Raw genomic sequence first — 17,334 nt, 5'->3', positions numbered from 1 at the left:
AGCCATGTGTTATTATTTTAGGCCTTCGATGCCTGTCTGCGGTCACTCCTTCCACTAGGCCTCCACTGACCACACCACTGCTGCCCGTGTACCCCTGGAACCAATTTAAAATTGCCTACAGCCATGTGTTATTATTTTAGGCCTTCGATGCCTGTCTGCGGTGACTCCTTCCACTAGGCCTCCACTGACCACACCACTGCTGCCCGTGTACCCCTGTAACCAATTTAAAATTGCCTACAGCCATGTGTTATTATTTTAGGCCTTCGATGCCTGTCTGCGGTCACTCCTTCCACTAGGCCTCCACTGACCACACCACTGCTGCCCGTGTACCCCTGGAACCAATTTAAAATTGCCTACAGCCATGTGTTATTATTTTAGGCCTTCGATGCCTGTCTGCGGTGACTCCTTCCACTAGGCCTCCACTGACCACACCACTGCTGCCCGTGTACCCCTGGAACCAATTTAAAATTGCCTACAGCCATGTGTTATTATTTTAGGCCTTCGATGCCTGTCTGCGGTGACTCCTTCCACTAGGCCTCCACTGACCAAACCACTGCTGCCCGTGTACCCCTGGAACCAATTTAAAATTGCCTACAGCCATGTGTTATTATTTTAGGCCTTCGATGCCTGTCTGCGGTCACTCCTTCCACTAGGCCTCCACTGACCACACCACTGCTGCCCGTGTACCCCTGGAACCAACATCAGAAAATATAAAAATAAGTATTTTGCTTATAAAAAAGAAAATACTGGAGAGATATCAAATGCAGACATTTTAACATTAAAAACAAACACATACAACAAAAATCTGGTACAGTACTAAAAATGGCCACCAGCTACAATAACTTTCTCCTGCACGTAGTTAACTGAAAGGTTTTTTCAATTTTAAACACAGATATGGCATCCACCGAGTGTTGTCCTGTCGCGTCTTCTTTATATTATTGCCAAGAAGATGCAAAACAATGAAAATAATAAAATCATTATTTACCAAAAAAATAGAGTAAGTCAAAACCACATTGCAAATAAACATTCATTACAAATAAAGAAGCAGGGCGCGTCCGAGGGTGAGTATATACCTAATAAGAATATAATCACCCTCGGACGCGCCCTGCTTCTTTCCGACAGCCTTCCTTCCTAAGAATCAGCCCTTCCGTGGTGTAGAGAGAGGGTTTGTTACACTCCAAGGTGTTCCCCAGGTTGCCTTTCCTGAGCTTCGATCTTCCGGCTCTCGTTTAGTAGTTGTTGGAAACTACGCTGCATTAGGCCTACAAATTGGGTATGGGGTGTAGAGAGATGGTGTGTTACACTCCAAGGTGTTCCCCAGGTTTCCTCTCCATTGCTTCGATCTTCCGGCTCTCGTTTAGTAGTTGTTGGAAACTACGCTGCATTAGGCCTACAAATTGGGTGTGGGGTGTAGAGAGATGGTGTGTTACACTCCAAGGTGTTCCCCAGGTTTCCTCTCCATTGCTTCGATCTTCCGGCTCTCGTTTAGTAGTTGTTGGAAACTACGCTGCATTGGGCCTACAAATTGGGTATGGGGTGTAGAGAGATGGTGTGTTCCACTCCAAGGTGTTCTCCAGGTTGCCTTTCCTGAGCTTCGATCTTCCGGCTCTCGTTTAGTAGTTGTTGGAAACTACGCTGCATTAGGCCTACAAATTGGGTATGGGGTGTAGAGAGATGGTGTGTTCCACTGTAGAGAGATGGTGTGTTCCACTCCAAGGTGTTCCCCAGGTTTCCTCGCCAATGCTTCGATCATCATGCTCTCGTTTAGTAGTTGTTGGAAACTACGCTGCATTAGGCCTACAAATTGGGTATGGGGTGTAGAGAGATGGTGTGTTACACTCCAAGGTGTTCCCCAGGTTTCCTCTCCATTGCTTCGATCTTCCGGCTCTCGTTTAGTAGTTGTTGGAAACTACGCTGCATTAGGCCTACAAATTGGGTATGGGGTGTAGAGAGATGGTGTGTTCCACTGTAGAGAGATGGTGTGTTCCACTCCAAGGTGTTCCCCAGGTTTCCTCGCCAATGCTTCGATCATCATGCTCTCGTTTAGTAGTTGTTGGAAACTACGCTGCATTAGACCTACAAATTGGGTATGGGGTGTAGAGAGATGGTGTGTTCCACTCCAAGGTGTTCTCCAGGTTGCCTTTCCTGAACTTCTATCTTCAGGCTCTCATTAAATTGTGGTTAAACGGAACAACTGCATTTGGCGTACTAGTTGGTTTGGGGCCTACTATCGGTGTCTGCCGCTCCTTGCTGTTCTCCTGGTTTCCTGTCCTGAAATTCCGTTTTCAGGCGCTCGTTAAGTAGTTGTTAATGTTAGACTGCATTTGGCCTACTAGTTGGGTTGGGGCCTACTATCGGTGTCTGCCACTCCTTGCTGTTCTCCTCCACTGAACAAAGCTGTGCCGCCTGTTTACTACTGTTGCCAATTTTGAACTGCATTTCGACTACTTACTGATTTGGGCCTACTCTCTGTGTCAGCCTCTCATTCCAGTTGTCCTCCACTGCAATGCCCCCTGATTAGTCCTGTGTTACCAATTTTGAACTGCATTTAGCCCACTTTATTCTTTGGGCCTATATCTGTGTTTCCTCCTCATCCTGCCCATTGCCCAGCCAGTGATAGATGAGTCTGCTGGTACATTGACCCATAACGCAACATTTCCCGTGCACGCTACACCGCAAGATTGTGACCCTGCTGAAAGTCAGGTCCCCCTTCCCGCATACCATACCACCTTACACGGGGACAAACAGGAAGGTGCAGATGAAAGTGCAGGTTCCTTCATCAGGTGGGGGGAGGAATACTAGTTGGCGACGTCACTGGCACAGGGCCTCTCATGGTACGCAAAAGTGTTGCTGCCGGTGGGAGGCGCCCCGCCGTGCAAACACACCGCTGTACTTTGAGGGGCCCTGTGCCAGTGCCAATGCCAACGAGTGGGCCCCCCCTGCTTGCTCAGGTTCACAGCACTTGCAAAGTTGAAATACTTACCTCTCCCTGCTCCACTGCCGTGACGTGGTCCAGATTTCCTGGGCCCACTAATTACTTGAACCAGCCCTACCCACCACAACTTTAGCCAAATGACCCCCAATTTCAAATGCCTTCCAATTATTATAAGGTAAATTACGCTTGACAAGCTTCATTAAGAAGAATGGATGGTTTTGACATTAAAATGGGCACTCTAGGTGTTTTCCTGGCCCCCACTCACTGCCGACTATGCTGCCCCATTGACTTGCATTGGGTTTCGTGTTTCGGTCGATCCCGACTTTACGTCATAATCGGCTGATTTCACTCGACCCGACTTTTGAGATAGTCGGGTTTCGCGAAACCCGGCTCGACTCTAAAAAGGTCAAGGTCGCTCAACTCTAGTCACAACTATTAACAGTATGGGTATCTTAAGAACACCGATTCTGTTAACAACATAGCAGACAAGGCAGCCCATAACCATACAGGCCCTTCTGGCATTTGCCAGAATTGCCAGATGGCCCGTCTGGCCCTGTATAAATGTATTAATGTTATGATCTTGTATCATTTAGTTCTAAATACATTTAGGATTAATTCTCATACTCCATTAAGTTATACTGAAAGAACTACTATAGAAATAATTACTATAAAACATGCACACAAAATAGATTGTAATAACATTATGTAATACATTAGTTAATTGTTAGGAACTGACCTTAACAACTCTATTCTTTTCCAGCGTGATCTTGTATTCATAGACATACACATTTACATATTTAACATAGGACACTTTGGTGTTGCCTCCCCTGTTCTCATTTGCCGCTTCCACATTGAAGTCTGTAAGGTTTCCTTCATCTTTGCAGAGTTTGGATAAGGTGTAGGTGCATGTTCCCATAAAGTGGTGAACCTGATTATCAAACGTGTAATAATGGGGATCACCACTAACTTCACAATTACCTGTCAAAATAAAAAAAATATCATATGTTAATTTAAATTAATGCCATTTTTGATAACACCAAACACACACGCACTTTGATGAAAAAAAAGTCAATGAATAAAATATTTTTTCTAGATTATAGCACAGGGGAACTTTGAAACGTAACTATGAAATGCTGGAAAGAATGCTTCCATGGTCAGTGTCAGTATATAAGACTTCACAAAAGATCTTATGTAAATCTTAGCTAATTATTTACATACATGTTAATGGTTGTTTGCATAAAAAAAACAAGCAAAACAACACTATAATGTTGGAAAATGACACTATTCTTTTTTTTAATACAAATCATCACATTTTTCTTTTATTAGCATAAAAGATCACCAATGCAAGCCCAAACTAAGCCTCTAAGATAGCAATAACAGAATATATATATATATATATATATATATATATATATATATATATATATATATATATATACACACACACACACATTTATCTCTATTTATCTAATCATTTAAATATTGCATATGTTAAATTACTCAGAAAAAAAACATACCAGAATTTGGTGGTACGAAAGGTGTTGTGGAAAATGTTGTTTGAGTAGAACCTGTAAGATACAACATATATCATTTATTTTGGATTCATATATGTATTTAAAATGAGCTATGACATTGAACATGTAAGTAAAGTAGTTTTAGAATAAACGTACAGCAAGTACAGTAGTGCATGAAAAATTTATATTTTCTTTCATTTCAGTTCACAGTAACAATAGGCATAAATTTTAAGTTTAAGGCAACGTAAGGCAAATAACAGGAATTAAAAATAACTTAATAGTGAAGGAATATTGACTTTGCATTTCTTAAAGTATTTGTTTTCATAATCAGGTTGTGAGCTTCACCGTGATGGTTGCAGCTAGTCTATGGATTACAAGTCCAATTTTAATTAATTTGCATATATGGGGATGAGCCATCAGGTTTTTCTCTTGATATAAACATTTTTATACCAATAATTTGACAAGGAATGAAAGATGACAGACAACTTAAAACACAAAACAGAAGACCGCTATTTTAAGCACTTCTCAATGTTGAGCATAAAACAAATAGACACAAAGTAAAACAAATATTTAAAAAAATGATACAATATCAACAAACATTTTATCTGTATATATAAAAATGCACTAACTGTGTTCATCAATAAATATACACCGAACAACATGCTCATCTCTGTACTTAGCATTTAAATATTTTGGATCTGTTAATAAAAAGGCAAACCTGAAGTATAACTGTTAAACCATGTTACATATGTTATACCAAAAAATATAGATGCAATTGGTGCAAACTATTTTTCTATTCAAAACCAAGAGCAAGTAACAGAAAATTTTAATACAATTCAATTTTTTATCCCATCATGCTTTGGATAAAATAAGACCTGACAGGATTCTATGTTTGACTATTTAAAACAAAAAGTACCGTCAGGTAGAATTTCTCTTGACCTATGAATCTGTAGTATACTTCAACATTATTTTTTCCTACTATTTAAAAAGTTATGCTAAATTATGAAAGCAAGGAAAACAAAACAGGCAATAATGATATAACCATCCAAGCATGTTGTCAAATTAAACAATACAATATGGTTGGCATAAACCTGTTGATGGAGTAATATGGAACACACCAATGCTTATCAAGCACAAACCACTAGAAAAATTGGTGCAAAAAGTCCAATAAAAATTAAAGAATTTTATGGAATATCACAACATAAATGACAAGAAATAGACAGTAGTGGGTTAAAATATCACCAAACTACATGGAGCTTATGGAGACAGGACAACATCCCCACAGTACATCACTAGGACAATGGACGTTAGATATAATGCTGCGGTACATACTTCCCTGCATGTTCAATGTAAATAGCCGTATCACAATAATAGTACAAACATGAACACACAGGTGAAAGAGTGCATCTATAAGTATACATGCACATCAATGTCCCAAATGGGAAACATACCGGTGATGTAGCAGAGGAGATGTGTCAGCTCCAGCCCACCCCTGACACATCTCCTCTGCTACATCAGAGGTATGTTTCCCATTTGGGACATGTCTATTTGACATTGATGTGCATGTATACTTATAGATGCACTCTTTCACCTGTGTGTTCATGTTTGTACTATTATTGTGATACGGCTATTTACATTGAACATGCAGGGAAGTATGTACCGCTACTTTATATCTAACGCCCATTGTCCTAGTGATGTACTGTGGGGATGTTGTCCTGTCTCCATGAGTTCCATGTAGTTTGGTGATATTTTAACCCAATACTGTCTATTTCTTGTCATTTATGTTGTGATATTCAATAAAATTTATGCTAAATTAGTATAGCGGAAGTAGTTCTTTCTAAGGCTTCATTGGCATCTGTGCTTTTTATTATTATTATTATTATTATTATTTATATAGCACCAATGATTCCATGGTGCTGTACATGAGAAAGGGTTACATAAAAATTACAGACATCACTTACAGTAAGCGAACTAACAATGACAGATTGATACAGAGGGGTGAGGACCCTGCCCATGCGGGCTTACATTCTATGAGATGGTGGGAAAGGAGACAATGGGTTGGGGGGTTGTGGCAGCTCTGGTGTTGGTGAGAGGGTAGCTCCAGTGGTGGTGAGGAGGCAGTGGGGTCATTGCAGGCTGTAGGATTTCTTGAAGAGATGGGTTTTCAGGTTCCGTCTGAAGGATCCGAATGTGGTTGATAGTCCGACGTGTTGAGGCACAGAATTCCAGAGGATTGGGGATATTCAGGAGAAGTCTTGGAGGCAATTAGGTGAGGAACGAATAAGTGTGGCGGAGAGAAGGAGGTCTTGGGAGGACCGAAGATTACGTGAGGGAAGATATCGGGAGATTAGGTAAGAGATATATGGAGGAGATAGGTTGGGGATGGCTTTCCAAGTCATTATTAGTCATTTGAACTGGATATGCTGAGGTAATGGGAGCCAGTGAAGAGATTTGCAGAGGGGAGAAGCAGTGGAGTAGTCAGGAGAGAGAGATTAATTAGCCAGGCAGCAGAGTTAAGGATGGACTGGAGAAGTGCGAGAGTGTTAGCAGGGAGGCCACAGAAAAGGATGTTGCAGTAGTCGAGGTGGAAGATGATAAGGGCATGCATAAGTATTTTAGTAGATTGAGAGTTGAGGAAAGGATTGATTCTGGAGATATTTTTGAACTGGAGGCGACAGGAGGTGGAAAGAGCTTGGATGTGCGGTTTGAAGAACAGGGCAGAATCAAGGGATACACCAACGCAGTGGATTTCTGGTACGGGGGAAAGCGTGATGTCATTAATGGTGATAGATAGATCAGGTAAGGAAGATCTGTGAGATGGAGGAAAGATGATGAGTTCAGATTTGCCCACACTGAGTTTGAGGAAGCGAGAGGAGAAGAAGGAGGATATGACTGATAGACACTCTGGGATTCTGGACAGCAGAGAGGTGACGTCTGGGTCAGAGAGGTAGATCTGAGTGTCATCAGAATACAGGTGGTACTGGAATCCAAGGGACTTTATGAGTTGTCCCAGGCCAAGTGTATAGATTGAGAAGAGTAAGGGTCCTAGAACAGAGCTTTGGGGGACTCCAGCAGAGAGAGGGTGGGATGAGGAGGTAGTGTGGGAGTGGGAGATGCTGAATGTGCACTTGGAAAGGTATGAGGAGATCCAGGATAAGGCGATGTCTTTGATGCCAAAGGAGGAGAGGATCTGTAGTAGGAGGTAGTGGTCAACTGTGTCGAAAGAAGAGGACAGGTCTAAAAGGAGGGATATAAAGTATTGTCCGTTAGCTTTGGCTGTAAGTAAGTCGTTAATCATTTTGGTCAGGGCAGTCTCAGTAGAATGATAGGGACGGAAACCAGATTGAATATTGTCAAAGAGCAAGTTAGATGAGGGTTGGTAGGAAAGTTCAGCGTGAACGTGCTGCTCCAGGAGTTTAGCAATATTGGACGATAGCTTGACATAGTGGTTGCGTCTAGGGTTGGCATTTTAAGGATAGGTGTGATCGTGGCATTTTTGAAAGCAGAAGGGAAGGTACCAGAAGTTAGTGATAAGTTGAAGAGATGGGTTAGGGATGGGATAAGTGTGATGGTGTGGTAGAGGAGGAGGTGGGATTGGAAGGGGTCTAGTGCACAAGTGGTGAGGTATGATTTGGAGAGGAGACAATTTATTTTCTTTCTTCTATTCTGTTATAAGAACAGAATATAAGTAACTAAAAATCAGTGCCAAAATCTGCATATGATGGAAGCCAGGGGCACCCATTGGACCCCATTGAATATAATGAGATACATAGAGTTTCTGTCTTAATGGCTGTCATTTTAATGAAAATATAGTTCCATATTGAATACAGGTTTGAACAAAGTCTTAGACTGCTATTCTTCCCAGTAATCCTCTATCCGAAGAACTAAATTACTTATGGGGCAGATTTAAGAGACATAAGTAAGATCTGTCTACTTGCAATTTTTTGGAATGCTAGTTACACTTTAATTGAGTGGATGAAAATAAATTATTTTACCTGAAGTGAAAACATACCTGCAATTGTTGTTTTAGATGTTGTAGGAGTTGCTGAACTTGAGGATGTTGATATGGAGTCTTTATTTGTAGAACTCAAAATTGTAGAAGTTGTTGATTTAGAGATTGGTGGAGATGTGATGGAACTTGGAGTCTCAGAAATTGTTGCAATGGTAGCTGTTTTCATTGTAGCTGTAATTTTATTTGGTGTAGTAGTCATTGTTTCTGGACTCTCAGTGGTTCTCGTAATTTGAGATGTGGAACCAGGCTGCAAAGTGAAAACAGTTGAGGCATCTGAAGTTATAGTAGATGTTCTGCTAGGTGTTGCACTAATGATAGGTGCTCCAGTAATTGCAGATGATGACACCACAGGGTTTGTTTTGTCTGAGATAATCGTAGTTTGTTCAGTAATTACAGATATAGTTTCTACAGACTCTGTTTGCCTTGAAGTTGTCTTGGGGAGAGTTGCTATCTTTGATGTAGAGTCAGTAGCTGTTCCTAATGAAGATGTTCTTATTGTTTCTGATATGAAAACTGTTGTTGATGCTTGTATTGTAGGAGTTGCATCTTCTGTGATGAGTGGTTTGGTTGGTATGGATTCTGGTTTCTCAGAAGAAATATCTGGTATATCAGTTGTGGAGACACCTGTCTGCTTTGAAGATGTATGGGCTGCAGAAACTGATGAAATGTCTGGTGGAGAAGTAGATGTTCTTGGTGAAGTTGCTACTGTGATTTTTGATGTTGATCTTGTTGATGCTAAAACTGTTGGATCAGTCTCCAAGCGAACAGTTGCATCAGTTGAAAAGATGGTTGTTCTGTCTTCAGTTTTATCTTGTATGGTTACTCTGGTAGTTGGTTCTTCGGTAATAATAGACTCAGTTTTCGACAAAGTAGTAGTACTTGTTGCAGGGATTGTCGTTCTTGTGGTTTCAGAAGTGGAACCTGTTGTTGATGATGAAATTGTAGATTCTGTTTTTCATGAGTTGTATTTAGATATGTATGACTGCAGTTCATCACTGCAGTGTTTCATCAATTCCTGCTGTGTTGGCTAAATTAAATGTGTGTGTGCATAATTGTGCACATATATTTGTCTGCATGGGTATGATGTGTTGTGTGTATGTGTACTAACCTACAGTATGTGTAAATGTAAGCTTTCTGTTTACTTCAACCTAAGCCAGGTATATTGCCTTGTTCACATTGTAATTTTCCTCTACATTTAATAAGTACAGCAGGAATGCTCTGGATGTACTAAAAGAGTTTCATTTTGGACTATGTCTAGTTGGCATACATTAGTATACCACAAAAAAAGACATGTAATACCATAGTACACTGTATAGCATCTGTCACAAACCTAATGTTAGACAAGAAATATATGTCTGAAAACTCTGGATTGTTCCCAGCTGAGATAAAATTATAATATCAGGAAATGTACAGTGAGACCACTTCTCGCAAGTGAATATGCCTAAAAATCACATTTATACCACTGGTGGCATCAGATGAACACTTTTGATTAAGCAGATCATCAGCCTGAATAATTGCTCAGGATGCTGTCAGAAAGTGGTTAGGGAAAGGACTTTCTGACATGATGGGTAACCTTTCTAACCCTGGTGTTCAGGGTAAATTAGAAATATCTGATTTGGTCTTAATCCTGATTCCAGTGTTGGACACTGTTAAACTACTGCCTACTATGGAAATGATCTCAGAAGGTCCATGGATACCTTCAAAAACCACAGCTCTAATGTTCAATGGGCTATAGTGGGATACACTACACCCTACTAGCATATATATATATGTTGGGAGCACTCTAAATTTTAAACTTGGAAGTGATCATAGCTTAACAGTTTTCAAGCTAAACAATTTACAGCTGCTAGAGATTGTCAAATCTGTCACTATGGAATTGAATTCTCGCCATATTTTACAAAAATTTGCATTCTACAAAATACAGATTTTTTAAAATTTTCCATGTGAATTCAACAATATGGGAGTTAGCTACGACTACCATTTTGTCAAATTGTAGAGGACCAGCAAATATTAAAAAACAATATTAATAATACCACTTACTAGTCCCATCACCTGCACAGACCATGCTTCTTTTCGCATTACCTGCACATTCTATTCAACTTGCTTTACTCTAGGGTATGTCTTTCAGCACCAAGGAAGTCTCTAACATAACTGTGCACTAACTATTCCTCGGGCTACGCACATCTTAACGTGATGACATCGCAACAAACTCTGCAACAGCACAGTGTGCAGTAATGTCAATGGCTTACTCGGAACAGGAAAACCCAGCACAGAGTAAAGCAGGCAGAAGAGAATGCATGAAATAGGGGAATGCAGAAAGAATCACGGAGGTCCAGAAGGTGTGTTTAAGGGACAGCGAGACAAGTGAGTAGTGGGACAGGTGAGCAATGAGGAAAGTATATTTTTTATTATCCTCATTTATTATACTCTGAGGTTTGCAGAGATCCTTGAGGGTATAAAAGGAGAGTTCCATTTCCATTGAATAATTACGATGTGAAATGAATTGCTCCATAAAATACACATTATTTGGCAAAAACAAATCTTGGCAGATTTGGTAATCTCTAATAGCTGCTAATCTAAACATTCTACTGGATGGATGTATTTTCTTTTCACTAGTAAAATGTATATTTATATGAAGTGTTTTCTTTAAACTGTGATTAAAGCTGTGGACCTCGAAAATAAAGATTTAGTTGTGCAAAATGGAATTACAAAAGCACATAAGTATAAAAAAGTATAAAAAGTTGTAAAAATGTAACATTTTATTTTATTTTTAACCATTTCTAAAAAGTAAATTAAATATAATTTTAATTTAAGTGCATTATGCATTTTGCACAATCATGCAATATTCAGATAAAGCAGAGCAGATTTTGTTCAAATGGCACTCGTGAGAAAGAAATAGTGCCAAATTCAGCCCTCCCATATCTGTAATGTCACTTTTTTATATCTTTAATATTTTTTAACATGCAAATATTTTGTACATACAATAGGAACCAAAAGAGACATAAATTATAATATGGTAGACAAGATGGCAAGAGATTTATATATATAATATAATATATATATTATATATTTATTTGTGTATACAGTGAAACCTTTTCAATAGAGGATCTCCTTGAGAAGACCACCCCTTATACAGACATTACTTAAAGTTATACCCACCACATATCATTTACTATCATGACTAGTGACCACCTTTTTTGACAGCAAGATATTCACTTTTAAAGGAAATTTTTGCTCATCTCGAAAAGGTTCCACTACCATAATTATATATGTGTTTATATGAAATTAAACAGCAATGACGAACAACATGACATGATGAATTATAAAATAGAGTTTATAATATTACATATTATACATGAGAAAGGTATCAAACGAAATTACAGCGATATACTTTTTATAATTTATTGCAATTATGCATGTATCAAAAGAAAAAGGACAGAAAATTATACAATACATGAATTACAGTAGTTTTTGAAAATTGACAAAATTTGAATTTAGCAGCAGCTTAAAAATGTCACATTTAAACACATTATGTATAGAACTATAGAAACGTATGGTTTCCATACAATATATGCTGTATTATATAGATATCATATCTACTATAATAATACGTATGGTTTGTAATGTGCATGAAAAAAAATATAGCTCTAGTACGTCTACAGCAGGGGAGGGGAACCTCAGACCCGCAGGCCATTTGAGGGTATAGATGACCCTGTATCCAGCCCCTGAGCAGATTCCCGAGGACCCCAGCACTTGGGCCAGCAGCTGTATTTTGACTGCCATGGGCCCAATAATTTATTTTTGCTTTGTGAGCACACACACACAGCATTCACTACTGAACACTGAGGCACATGCAATGAAAGATTACGTCCTGACACCAGTGCCAGAATCAGGACGAACTTTTTGGACGGAGATAACAAACAATTTGTATGGCCCCCCGAAGGATGGTGTAAATATCCAAATAGCCCTTGGCAGAAAAAAGATCCCCACCCCTGTTTTAGAGTATCCTACATAGGAACAACAATGAGACCCGTTTAATAAATTTGTGAATACCTAGCCCAACCAATGGCTCTCTAAGCCTATAAGATAGCCCAGTTTGGGAAACTTGGTGGTCGAGCCGGATGGTGTGAGCCAAGTATGGTCCATGCTTCACAAACATGAGAAATCAGCCTTAGATTTAGTATTGATCATAAAATTATATGTATTTACCTGTATCCATTATTATGCTTGTGGTTGTTATAGATGGGATAACTATAAAAAGATAAGGAAAAATAAAGATATTGTTCTTACAAAGAATTAATGTAACATCCAAGGAAGGTGTAAAATTATAATTTTAAAGCTATGGTCATGAATTCTTTTTTAAAGATTCTAAGGTTCTACTATGAAGCACATAGTTATGCTATGTAGCGTTTTTGCAGCTTTTTTGCCATGCAAAGTTTAAGCTGTGTTTAAGCTGCTTACAAAAAGCAAGTTTTGCGTAGTTTTTGCTATGTTTTTATTGCTGCCTTATTGTCAGGGTACATTTTTCTCTCGTGCAAGATGTGCACGCTGATAAAGTTTAGTGCATAAAAAAATTATCTGATTCAACTTTATCAGGTTTTGGCTCCAAAAACGCAGCAAAACCTAATACCTGCATTTTTTGCAGTGTTTTTGCACTATATTTTGGACTACCCATTGCTTTCAATGAGGGAAAAATTATTTTAAAAACCCTGAAAGAAGTGACTTGCTGAATTTTCCAAAAGTGCAGCTCTTTGACAAAAAAACAAGGTGTGTGAATGAATTTCTGAAATCTCATAGATTTTGCTGATACTGTGAAACACAGCTGAAATATTGCATAAAAAGCTACATATGAACATAGCCTTAAAGAGGTTTTTGTACTTTTTTGATCCTACTGCTCCTCTAAATAATCCACCATATGGTTCCAGAGGTATGAGCTTATTTTTTAGTGCTAATTTTTCTGATCTTTACCAAGCTGGCGTTGCTCACAGGATTTTCTGGGGGAATGTTTTCAAGTTGCTCTGCATAATTACCCTGTGAGCGCGGCCCCATAATAAAAACTATAAAAAGGAGTACTAAATAAAAGGCCCATATTTTCTGGAACTGTATGAGAGTTGTAATTAAAAAAAACAAAAAAGGCATGCTCAGGGGAAACTTTTAATTTGGTGACGGGTTCTCTTTAAATTAATGTTAACCTGTGAATCCCATCCAACATGGTAGTTATGGGAATCTTCAGCAGGTAACCTATTAGCTACCCAAATTTTTATCACAGGAGCCAATGATAGTCAGTGCATGAGTACACCAATGAAAGTGTTATTAAATGCCGCTATCAGTGATTGACAGTGGCATTTTAATGGTTACACAGAAGAAATAGAAGCAGCCTCTTGTCACTGCTAGTGATGAGCGAGTGTACTCATTGCTCGGGCTTTCCCAAGCACGCTCGGGTGGTCTCCGAGTATTTCTAACTGCTTGGAGATTTAGTTTTTGTCAACGAAGCTATGATTTATTGCTGCTAGCCAGCCTGAGTACATGTGGGGGTTGCCTGGTTGCTAGGGAATCCTCACATGTGTTCAAGCTGGCTAACAGATGTAAATCATTCAGCTGCGTTAACAAAAGAAATCTCCGAGCACTCACAAATACTCAGAGATCACCCTAGCAATGACTATGCTCATCACTAGTCACTGCTGTTACAGACTGATGCTGGCTGTGTAACATAGTCAGCGCCTGCTCAGTATGGGAACTTAGCCGCTCCATTCTCCAACATCATGACTGTGATGTCCAGTTACATTAGAGTGTGTAAATGGCCAAAAAAAAGCCTAAACTAATGTAAATTATTATTGTTGCATACCTGTTGGTGTTGAAGTTTTTGCAATGGTGGTGGTTGTGGTGGTGGTAGTAGTTGTTGGTTTAACTAAAAAGACAATTATTGACATGATTATCATTCATTAACATTACAGTATGATTCTTAGTAATAATATAATGCCACAATAACTCAACAAATATGAATTTCTTCTTCTTTTTCTACTTATTATATACAACGCCTCACCACTCAACCTTCTCAGATAGCAAAACAACTTCTAAATAAAAAGTAATATGCCTTGATAACACGATCAAAACATATTTTCCATGAAAGAGTTTTGTTGCTTGGACAAAATACTGAAAAAAATCATTATGGGTAGAAAAAAATCAATAGATATCCTTTATTTTTAAAGAATCTTTAGTACTACAGACTTGCGCTGGGCATGGCTCACAATTTCATTTTAAAACAAGTAATATGAGAGATGTGCGAATAAATTCAAATGGAATTGGTATGCAGATTATTTGTAATTCGCTTCTGTGCGGATTCAGCAAAAGTGCAGCTGCTGGCTGCCATTTTTCTGAAGCCTAAAGAGGCATAAAAAATCTTATAATCACGCTCTGGCCCTTGTATGTTACCTGTCCAATCCTCTCTGGATCTTCAGAACACCCATGCTTGTGCGGAAATCTCTGAGACTCACCAGGGTTTTTTTCTGGCTTTTAAGAGGGCTCTTAAGACCACATATACATTAAAAAAAATGTGGCTCATCATCCACTACGGAGAATGACCTGGTCTTGGAATGATTGAGAGCCAAATTTTCAATATTTTCATCTGTACATTTATTAAATATATCAAGTACTATTCTACAAGCTGAAAGTATAGATTTCATTGATACAAATAATACATCTTCTCTCTAAGAAACATAAAATGTGAAATACACTGTAAAAATGATTAACTTGTTACTTACTGCAATAACCAGGTGTAAGAGAGATGTCATCTATGGCCACATCACTACGATAGTCATTTCCTATCTTGCCTTCAATGAAAATCTGTAAACATAATGTATAATAAAGTATCTGACATGCTCTCCTTTGTTTTCTTTGCCATCAAATTAAGCTCCAATCTTCTTCAGAAATCGTATAATTTTTTAATTTAATTTAATTACAAATCTTGTAAATATACCTGAGTGTATATTTGCATATATAATGCATGTATTCAGTAAGTGTATACTGTATAAATTAGGTTAATTTCTTAATAGTTATGTATGAATTATAAGAAAATAAACACAACATTACCTGCATGATGTCACTGTCAGGCAAATAAATCTCTTCTAACAGCCACATATCACCATGATTTCCTTCTAGGTAGGTCACGTATTCTATACCATCTTCTCTTAAGACAGCCACATTCAGCTCCATGTAATCTGCAGCTCCATACATGTGGTACCAGAACCTGAGGCACTGGTAGCCAGTGTAACAATAAGCAGGACTCTCTAATCTTGCCAAGTCTCCGTATTTTGACTTCTCACCATCAATGTAGAGATAGTATCCATCTGAAATAATAATCCAAGTATCACTTTGGGGCATGGAATGGTTCTATTTTGAATATAATTTGTAACTTTTATAGCAGAAGACCAATACCTCCTGTTGTGTGGTCAAGGGAAGGTCCAGTGAGTTCAGATGGTGTAGCACCTCTCCAGCGTATCCAGTCAATATTATCAGACTTTGATTGTTTCCAGTTACAGAAACCAAAATCAAAAGAGCAGCCTATGTCACATTTCCCTAAATATGGAAGAACGAACACAAACACATATCAGTATGTCATATCTGTGTGCAATTTACAGAAATTACAGGTTAAAAAAGTGATTAAACTCTTTGCCTTGTATTTTTTAAGTCTCTTTTTTCTTTTCTTGTGGAATTCACATGAAATAGCATGTGCTGTCCATGAATTTCATACAAAGTCTAAAATTAATTTCATCATTTCTGTCTTTAACATTTTTTGCAAAAAGTCACACAGTTTGTTCCAAAAATTGTGCAAAAAATCTTAGTGTATATAAAATAACTCTGCCAAGAGACTAGAACACATTCACGTAAAATGTTATGGCTTTTTTAAAAGTCACAAATTATAGATTAATTGAAGACATATAAATACCAAAAATCACACCCATGTTGGAAAGCTAAAAAAAAAAAAAAACATAAAAAAGTGAAAAGGTAGATATACGGCACTGTTGAAGAAAAAAAAATTGGGAGCTCAAAACGAGTTCCACCCCATGCACATGAAGAAGATAAGATATACTTGGCTTTCCCAATAGCATGACAAGTCTTTATTCAGGCAATCTAAATAGATCAATGACATTTCAGCCATATGACATGGGCCTTCATCAGACACTACTTAGTGCAGAAAAAACATATGGTCAAAATATGACCGAATACATGAGTAAATAAACAAAACATAGAAAATGTATATGCATATGCATGTCATACATTAAAAGTAATTTGTAAACTTAACTACAATTATCACAAAACGCTGTCATTTCATAAAGAAAGAAAGAAAAAAAGAAAAAAGCACATATTATATCCTATGTGAGAGATATATTTATTCACCATGATCAAAAATTAAATAAAGAATATTGCTGAATTAAAGAGAATCAACTCTTTTTAGTATTAATCCTATACATGTGACAAAGATATGTCATATTAGTTTGCTATTGACATGCTCAAAATAATAACTATATAAATACATAACCGTACCAGTATAATGGCAAAAAAAATGAAAGGGAACAAGCATTATACAGTACAGAGTGTTTTATAGTGAAGTTATTATATGTATGAGACAAAATCATGTTACTCCATCCCAAGAATATATATTATATGACACTAAGAATAAAGGAAATAGCCAAAGTCCTACGGTACAATGCAGTATAAGGCTATGTACACACGTTGAGTATTTGCTTGCAGAAATTTCTTCAAGGTTATTACATCTTTTGGCAGGAAAATGCTGTTCAAAAAGTGCATGTTTTTGGTGCATTGTTGCCTCGTTTTTGTATGCATTTTTGCATGCATTTCTGTACAACAATGAA

At 38.1% G+C, this 17,334-nt stretch overlaps 1 protein-coding gene across 8 annotated transcripts in view; it reads right to left on the bottom strand.

Moving 5' to 3' along the window:
• Positions 1-17,334, bottom strand: part of LOC138638112 (IgGFc-binding protein-like) — a 246,804-nt gene that overhangs the window by 135,377 nt on the left and 94,093 nt on the right. For 7 of the 8 annotated variants that reach the window (XM_069727126.1, XM_069727130.1, XM_069727129.1 and 4 more), the window contains 8 exons: positions 15,896-16,036; positions 15,551-15,807; positions 15,223-15,304; positions 14,307-14,369; positions 12,671-12,712; positions 8,462-9,382; positions 4,453-4,503; positions 3,672-3,913 (listed from right to left, as the gene is read on the bottom strand). In XM_069727126.1, the coding sequence (XP_069583227.1) occupies positions 3,672-3,913; positions 4,453-4,503; positions 8,462-9,382; positions 12,671-12,712; positions 14,307-14,369; positions 15,223-15,304; positions 15,551-15,807; positions 15,896-16,036 (1,799 nt within the window). The remainder of the gene's footprint in view (positions 1-3,671; positions 3,914-4,452; positions 4,504-8,461; positions 9,383-12,670; positions 12,713-14,306; positions 14,370-15,222; positions 15,305-15,550; positions 15,808-15,895; positions 16,037-17,334) is intronic. The other variant, XM_069727133.1, reaches the window with a different exon arrangement.

Source organism: Ranitomeya imitator, chromosome 5 (assembly GCF_032444005.1).
Source record: "Ranitomeya imitator isolate aRanImi1 chromosome 5, aRanImi1.pri, whole genome shotgun sequence".
Classification (NCBI taxonomy): Eukaryota; Metazoa; Chordata; class Amphibia; order Anura; family Dendrobatidae; genus Ranitomeya; species Ranitomeya imitator.
The sequence above is the reverse complement of the archived record's forward strand: the minus strand, read 5'-3'. Positions and strand labels throughout refer to the sequence as shown.